The sequence below is a fragment of the Tupaia chinensis genome, unplaced genomic scaffold, assembly GCF_000334495.1.
Source record: "Tupaia chinensis unplaced genomic scaffold, TupChi_1.0 Scaffold140355_1, whole genome shotgun sequence".
Lineage (NCBI taxonomy): Eukaryota > Metazoa > Chordata > Mammalia > Scandentia > Tupaiidae > Tupaia > Tupaia belangeri.
In genome coordinates this window covers 134,449-143,489 of record NW_006200232.1, presented here as the reverse complement: position 1 = coordinate 143,489, position 9,041 = coordinate 134,449, and the positions used below count along the sequence as shown (strand labels likewise).

At 38.7% G+C, this 9,041-nt stretch overlaps 1 protein-coding gene across 7 annotated transcripts in view; it reads left to right on the top strand.

Moving 5' to 3' along the window:
* Window positions 1-9,041, top strand: part of GOLGB1 (golgin B1) — an 81,282-nt gene that overhangs the window by 59,943 nt on the left and 12,298 nt on the right. For all 7 annotated transcript variants that reach the window (XM_014593330.2, XM_014593329.2, XM_006162627.3 and 4 more), the window contains one exon: window positions 7,172-7,350. In XM_014593330.2, the coding sequence (XP_014448816.1) occupies window positions 7,172-7,350 (179 nt within the window). The remainder of the gene's footprint in view (window positions 1-7,171; window positions 7,351-9,041) is intronic.

Below are 9,041 nucleotides of genomic sequence, written 5' to 3'. Positions count from 1 at the left end.
GTTGATTTCTCGCTTTCTATGTCTCTGTCTGTCTGATGAGCCCACATGCCCTATGGCAAAAACCTCTCAAAAAAAAGAAAGAAAGCATACTGTTTTTGGGTTTTTTTTGAGAGATTTTTGCCATAGGGCGCGTGCGCTCGCCAGACAGACAGAGAGAGACAGAGAGACAGAAAGCGAGAAATCACCCCCCAGGGGGGATGGTCACGCCGCAATCCCTTCTCCTCCATTCTCCTCTCGGGATCTTGGGCACGCACGCACACGAGCCCGGCATGAGTTCTAAGCCACCAGGTCCGTGATGCGAACCGCTGTCAACTACATGGGAGTCCAGCGACATAGCCATTACGCTAACTGCTGGTCCCCAAGAAAGCATACTTTTTAAGCTACAGTTTTGATAACATATTTTATGTAGATTTTACATTTTTCAAATAATTTGAAGGCTTGATTTTTGACCTGGTGGTTGACAGAGTCAGATCCCACATGGCTGACTGTGCAGTTCAAATTCAGGTCCCTGCAGCTTGAAAAACATGCTGAGCATGTGTGTCTGTGCCCAAAGTCCTGACAAGATAGGGAAATGGAAGAGAAGGGATCGGGCTGTGACTAAGCCCTTCTGGAGAGTGCTTTTTCCCTTCTCTGTCTTTTTCTCTGACTTTCACTGGTGAACATATGTATACTCTGGCAAGTCGAAAAAAAAAATGAATTTAGCTGACTTTTTTCGAGGAGCCTGGCTTCTTGTCAGACATTTCAGAATGTAATTTCAGTAGGACTGTATGTGCATCAAAGCTGTCATTTTTGGCATCCCGATATTAATCATCTTTTAAGTGAGTCTTTTGGAGCTAGTTTTTAGAATAGATGCTGAATTAACTATTTCATTCAGTGAACTGCTTTACCATTTTTATCTATTATAAAACTAGGCCCGTAAACTTTTTATCTCTCATACCTAGCTTCACATTTTTGTCTGACGAGTATTTAAAAGCCAAGTTAGCATTTTTTTTTTAAATTTACATGTTTCTGTAACTTAGTATTATGCTTTTGTTCCCCAAAGCTCATACCTAAGATTTTATTTCTTAACTCTCAGTGTCTGTTATTCCATTACTCACTATGTGCCTCAATTATCTTTCTGTCTTCATTTTCCTAGAACGAGCTCTTCACACCTTACCCTCACACTGTTGTAGTAATGTTACTTCCAGTTCGTCATCGCTCCAGTGTGTTGTATATACCATTGCTTAATAAATCTTTCGGAAACCCTACTTTCTTGTTACTGCACTGCTCAAAAACTTTTAAAAATTGAGCTCTCTTTAGAGTAGGCTTACGCTTCAGACCCCTTAGTCTGGCATCTAAGACCCTATAATTTATTCTTACCTTTCTTTCTACCTTCCCTTTTACTGCTTTCTACTCAAACCCTTCATTCCAGCCAAACTCATCTACTCAGTATGCAGTAATCATATCTGGTGCTTCATTAGAAAGTACCTTTCAGCTGAAATGTTCTCAAAATTGCTTTTCTGTATTGGATGAATATTTCCCACTACTTGAAAGTCATCCCACAGCTCACATCATCTGGTTACATTTCCTGATTGCTTGAATTGTCTGTTGCCTTTGTATTTTCTTAGAACTTTTCTTGTCATTTGAACTGTATTGCCATGATTGATGTATAAGCATGTGTTTTAATTTTTATACATTATTTTTCTTTCCCTGATTAGTTTGCAAACACCCAATAAGGATGTTTTGTACTTGTTTGTATAGTGATATTTAGCACGTAGCTAAGCAGATGGTAGATTATCAGTGGTAGGTGGTCATTCTCTGGATTCATGGTTTTTAGGGAAAAAAAATAAAGTTTTTTCCATTGTATAAACTGTCATTCATGGGAGTTTTGAGAATTTAGGCCTTTACGTCTGTCATGAAAGAATCATAAAGTTTAGGCACGATTATAAATTACATAAAGGGTTATAAATTTGACTTAGTGATATTATATACATGGTCCACTGTAGTCTGCTGAAACCTTTCTGCATATTTTCTGAGTATAGTCCTGGATGTCCTTCAACTGCTATTTTCCAAATATCTTGTTCTCAGGCTATCTAATGGGTTTTGCCATTTCTAGTATCTCAATCACTGGCTATATGTAGGATAAATATGGGAGATATCTTATTTTAACCATTCTTAGTTTAAATATTCAGCCTACGCTAGTGGTTTAATACCTCTGCCTAATACTATACTCTCTCACTCAGACATGACCACCCAGGACCATCCAAACATGATTTAGGTTTGAAAGGGGCTTGGATTACTTTAGTTCCCTTCTTTACTTAGTCAAGGGGAAGTTTCCCAAATTAAGTCTGAAGGTCTAGGTGATGGAAAATTAGCCTAGGAAATTCTACCTTTTTTTGTTGTTGCTGCCTTAAAGTTTATTTATTTCTTTCATGAGAGAGACAGAGACAGACAGACAGACCTCTGCATTGGAGTCTTCCTGCTGTGATCCACTCTCAGCCTCAGCCAGCCAGGATCACTGGCATACACTTGTGCACCTGGTAGTATAGGGAGACCTTGGGATGCAAACTTGGGACCTTCCCTTGTGGCTTTAGCATGGAACATGGTGTTACTGCTGCACCACTGCAGCCAGCCAGCCCAGGAGCTTCCACTAGGGCATTACTAAGCAACTCTGAAAACTTTTTCCAGTTTTCATATCTATTCAAACTTCTTTACTATCTTCCTCATAGTCAAATGAAGTAGTTAGACAATGCCTATCTAAAGGGTGGAGAGCAAATCTCTAGGCGTGCCTATGTGTATCTGTACTCATCTCATTGGCAAAGTAATGTGGGTTACATATAAAGATGTAAACATTTTTTAGAGAGGTTTTGTTTTGTTTTGATTTTTGTTTTTGTTTTTGTTTTGCTATAGGGCACATGTGCTTGCAAGAGAGACAGAGTAAGGCAAAGATGCAGAAAGCGAGAAATCACCCCCCGGGGTGGATGGCCATGACTCAATCCCTTCTCCTCCCGGGAACTTGTGCATGCACGCACATGCGCCTGGCCTGAATTTCAAGCTGCCAGGTCCAGAACTCAGACTGCGATCTACTACATGGGAGTCGAGCAACATAACCATTACACCATACGCTGGTCCTAGCAATTTTTAAAATTAGAAATAATAAATGGGACTTAGAAGAAAAAATAAAGATAGGACAGAAAATTAAACCCAGAGTAAGGTTGTGATATCCTGTACTCTTGGTTAGAAAGAGAAGTCATAATTTACTCTGAGCTTTCTGGCAGCCATCGGAAAGAAAGAATCAAAACTGTGTGCTTGAATTGCAATGTCCACATTTTAGGAGAAAAGAAGAAAGAAAAATTACTTATTCAAGATAAGGATAGTTATGCTTTATGTATTGATGCCTGTAAGAAATTTCTTCTGTGTTCCCATAAAGAGAACACTATGTAGTTATGAAACATTTTTTTAATTTCTCTTCAGTAAATGTAATAATGTGTTTTCTACTTTTTTATTTAGCTGTCACCTGATGTAAGTGCATGCTAAAAGAGCTGTATCCATTTCACTGAAAGTTCCACTGCAAGGGGTTAAAATGTGATCCCAGACACAGCTTTCTGATAATCTGATCTATTCTGAGTATATTTAGAGTATGCAGAGTAGAGGAATGAGTGGACTACATAAGGGATGTATAAGTTTTGCTTTAAATTAAAACAAAAAGAGTTTTTAGTTTTGGATTAAAAAGTAAAAGTTTATATTGTACATATTCGATTAGCCACTAAATTCTACATTGTTTGGCAGGAAAAACTAAATGTAGCATTCCCAACCCCCTTTCTTCCTATAGGCAATTTGCTTTCAGCTCTTTTAGTGTAGTCTTTTGGTATTTCCTCTGTCTAAATATCATGCTTATATTACATTTAACCTTTCATTGATGCATTAATTATTGGCTTTCTTTATGCTAACAGCATTTTGTTCTATTTACTCTCTGTTTCTGCAGGACTTAGGCACATTCTTATCCCCATTCTTCTAATGTAATTTAATTTTTAATTTTGGTTAAATCAATTTAGTGTTTACATTTTTTATGACTGCAATGCCCTTAGAACTGAGATGTATTACTTATATTTTCCTCAAAACAGATAATTTAGTAGTTCTCTAAGAAAAGATACATGGGACTGGCTCTAGTGTTTAAGGGAGCCTGGTGTTTAAGGAAGCCAGATCTCACATGTCCATCCATGCGATTTGAATTCCAGCACTCCTGGTGCATATGTGTGTGTACCCCAAATCCTGACAGGATGGAGAAATGGAGGAGTAGGGGTTTCAGTGTGATCACAGCCATTAAGGGGAATGCTTTCTGTCTCTCTCTTTCTCTCTCTCTGATATCTGCATGTGTCCTTTGGAAACATTTTTTAAAAACTCTTTTCATCTCTCTGGACCAGCAGTTGGCGTAATGGCTATGTCGCTGGACTCCCATGTAGTCGACTGCGGTTCATGTCCCAGACCCGGTGGCTTAAAACTCACGCCGGGCGCGTGTGTGTGCGTGCCCAAGATCCCGAGAGGAGAATGGAGGAGAAGGGATGGTGGCGTGGCCATCCCCCCTGGGGTGATTTCTTGCTTTCTGTCTCTCTGTCTCTTTCTCTCTGTCTGGCGAGCACACACGCCCTATAGCAAAAAAACCTCTCCAAAAAAAAAAAAAGTAAAAAAACCCTCTTTTCATCTCTCATACTTGATTGGTAGTTTGGTTGAGTGTAGAATTCTAAGCTGAAAATAATTTCCCTTCAAAACTGAGAAGACATTGGTTTATTGCCTTTTAACTTACATTGTAGTTCACAAGTCTAAAGCTATTCTGATTTCTGACCCTTTGAATGTGATGTGTTTCTCCCTCTTACTCTTCTTTCCTGCTCTTCCTCCATCTTTCTCTCCTCCCCTTGTTCTGAAGTTAAATGATAATATGATTCGGTGTAAGTCTTTTCCTTTGTCACATTGACTAATCTTTTGAGTCTAAGTAGTCATATTCATCAATTTTTGGAAATTCCTTTGAATTATATTTTACCATCCTTTTTCTCTGTTGTCTTTTTTTCCCTGAAAATCTTGTTATTTAGATGTATAGTAGGACCTTCTGGATTGACTCCCCAATTTTCTTATCTTTTCCACTTTTTTTTCCCTGTACTTAAGGGAAGATATTTCTTATCTTCATCTTTTTTTTTTTTAAGTTTGTTATTTATTGCTTTCAAGAGACAGGCAGACATACACCTCCAATGGGGTCTTCACACTGTGATACATCCCCACCCTCAGCCAGCTTGGGTCATGGACATGCATACATGCATGTCAGTCACATAAAGGACGACCTTAATGTGCAAACTCAAGACCTTCCCATATGACTTTAGCAACATGGAGCATTGCACTACTGCTGCATCTCGGCCCATACTCACCTTTTACTTTTGCCATCTTGTTTTTAATTACTAAGGATTTCTTTCTCTTTTTTTTTGTTTTTTTTCTTGTCTTATGAATTCATTTTCTTGTCTTGCCAAGGATAGTGGTGGTCATTTTGTTTTTGAAGTTTTCCTATAATGTTTTTTCTTTGTAATTATTTCTGCTATAATGTTTCTCATTTCCAATTCTTTAATCTTTGAGTGCATTGAGTACATCCCCCCCCATCTCTTGCAAGTTAATTTCATCTACATCAAGTACTTTCATCTACTTCATGTTAGCCATACTTTAGGAGGTTAATCAGTTTACTCTCTATGTTTAAGGGTAGAGGTTAAAAAGTTTGCCGGTAAAGATTAACAGCTGTGAGTTTCATTTGGACTTCTCATTTCCTATGTGAAAATAAAAGGCCTTTTACCAGCCCTTTCCAAAGTGAGTAGGGGAAAAGCTGCAAGCATTCAGAAAGCATCATTCACTTGTTCACCCTTGTTTTGGAATAGTACCTTTACTTGAAACTGTGCCTGGTGTTTTGTCGTACAGAGACACTTCTTTTACCTTCTTCAGAGAATAAAATTCTAGTTGTCTGTTGGAATAACAATGAATGTGGAGCTAAGGAGGCAGTCTAGGGGTTGTTTTTTAAGTAGCCTGCATCTAATCCTCTGTATCTCAGCTACCTCTTCCCTCCCATCCCATCACCATCTTTTCTAGAGTACCTGGTGCTGTTAATTCCTGAACCATTTGAAGTTCTGCAGAGTAAGTTCTATTGATTCTTGGATTCTCCCACTGCCAGCTTAAGATTCTGCTTTCTCAGATCTATTAAGTCAGTTATCACTTATCATCATCTGCCTTTCAGCTTCCAAAATTAATTTTATTGCTGCAGACTCCTCCGTTGTTCTTCCTGTTATGTTTTATGTCTCTGTTTTTGTTTTTTAAAAAGCCTTTATTGTAGCTTTCACGATGTTTCTGAGTTAGAGAAAGAGGTGTGCATGCAAGGCCCAGCTTGCCCAGATGTCTTGATACTATTTCTTTTACTAAGCCTTTAATGAGTATTGGGGATAAAAATGGCTTGGAATGTAGATAGGTAGTTTACTAATTAAAGGCATGCCTATCATCACTAGCTTTATGTGTAAAGCACATTGATTTTTTTCATGTAATTCCCATATGAAAAAGGTAATATAATTGTCTTTATTTCATAGGCGAGAGAAATTAAAATTAGGAGATGTGAGGAACATACATAGAATCAGACATCCAAAAAGTAGAATATTTAACTCCAGAGCCTTGGTGCCCTTAACCCCTGGGTAGCACTGCCTTTATATCGAGCACCAGCTAAGATAGAGTTAAGATTGATAGCCGTGTAAGAAAGTTTAGAAGCCTAACTAGGGGACATGACTAAATAAAAAGCCAATTCATCTTTACACTTCAGGTTTAGGATAGATTACTAACCACCATGAAACTGTAGATCTCTTAACATCTATCCCATATCAGAGTTGTAGCTCTAGAGTCAGTTTAGCGCCTCAGGGCTAGTGGGGAGGAAGGAGTTGAAGTTACAGGAAAGGTCAGGCTGTATAGCCTTAGTGGCAGCTCTGTGGGGAGCTAGCTGTCTGTCACCAGTCTGGCTGCTGTATTTAATCATTTTAGAGATTTATGCTACAGTGCTATGTCAATGGACTGGTAGATGCTGGTTGTCTGTTGTGGCTTCTGACTTAGACAGGAGCTACTGACGTCTAATAGTTGGGTGAGTGAGATGTGATGAATCACTTTTTACTTCCTTCGGTTAAAGCTAAAGGAACTGAAGAATCTGCAACAGCAATATTTACAGATTAATCAAGAGATCACTGAGTTACGCCCACTGAAGACTCAACTTCAGGAGTATCAAGATAAGACAAAAACATTTCAGATTATGCAAGAAGAACTCAGGCAGGAAAACCTCACCTGGCAGCATGAGCTGCATCAGCTCAGGTATGATCATCCCTATTTTTCAACCCTATGTTTTCATCTTCTAACTTTACTTTGAAATAATTGTATATTTATAGAAAGGTGCAAAAATTGCAGAGTCCCTATGTACCCTTTATCCCATTTCCACCAATGGTGACCTCTTTCATAACTGAGTATCATATCAAAACCAGGACACTGACATGGCGCAATTCACATACCTTACTGTTTCCACCAGTTTTACGTGTACTTATTTGAGTATGCGTGTGGTTATCACCTGTGTAGATTCAGGTTAGGACCCCCAAAACCAAGATACGGAACGGTTCCTATCATCAAAAATATATCCCTGTGCCTACTGTCGATAGTTAATTCTTCCCCCATTTCACCCTTGTAACCACAATCTAATGCAACCACTGGTGTGTTCATCTATAATTTTTCTGTTTTGAGGCTATTTTATGAGTCATGTAGTATGTAACTTTTGAGATTGGCTTTTTCATGCATGATAATGCCAAATTAAGATAAGATCTATAATTCTATTTTTTAATTCAGTTGTATTTAATCTGAAGAATAAAGGTAAAGAAAAAACATTTAATATTAAAAAAAAGGTCAGTTATTGCAGCTTCGTCATTGGGACATTATTATTGTTTAACTTAAGATAGTGCTTACCACTTCAATAAAATCAAACTTTTTTTTTTGGAGAGGTTTTTAGGGTATGTGTGCTCACCAGACAGACAGAAACAGAGAGATAGAAAGCGAGAAATCACCCCCCCAGGGAGGATGGCCACGCCGCTGTCCCTTCTCCTCCATTCTCCTCTCAGGATCTTGGGCACGCACACACACGCGCCCGGCATGAGTTTAAGCCACTGGGTCCGGGACACGAACCGCGGTTGACTATGTGGGAGTCCAGCGACATAGCTATTACGCTAACTGCTGGTCCCAATAAAATCAAACTTAAAGCTTTCAAGATTTGATACTAAAAGGAGAATCTTCATATTGGAAAGTGCTACTGATCAAGCAGTGCTTGCTTTGTCTTAACAAATGCTAGAGGACAAGGGCAGATGCATACAGAGAAAATAAAGTGGAGTCTTAGTTCCTTTCAGCTTACAAAGGGCTACTAGGAGGGACCAGCAGTTAGTGTAATGGCTATCTCGCTAGGATCTCATGTCATCGACCACAGTTCATGTCCCGGACCCAGTGGCTTGAACTCAAGCCAGGCACATGTGCATGCATACCCAAGATCCCAAGAGGAGAATGGAGGAGAAGGGATTGTGGTGCGGCCATTCCCCCTGGGGGGTGATTTCTCGCTTTCTGTCTTTCTGTCTCTCTCTGTCTTTCTGGCGAGCACATGCGCCCTATAACAAAAATAATAAATAAATAAAAAGGAAAAAAACAAAGGACTACTAGGATGCAGCTGTCAATCTAGTAAACTAAATATTGTAACATCTCTAAGATTTCTAAATGTGCAAACACAGGAGATTTCTTTCTTTTCAAGTATGTACCTTACTGACTTCATATTTCAGAATAAACCTTTTAGCAAAGTGTATAGAGTAGAAACACTTTTTGGAATTTAGTGATTTAAATTTTATGATATAAAATTACATCAGAAATATTTTTAACTTCTTTATGGCCTTGGTAATAAGTGCTTCCTGTATGGAGCAGCAGCTTCTCCAGATAATACAAGAACATATTTTTAAACCAGATTCTCCAGTTACTGCAGA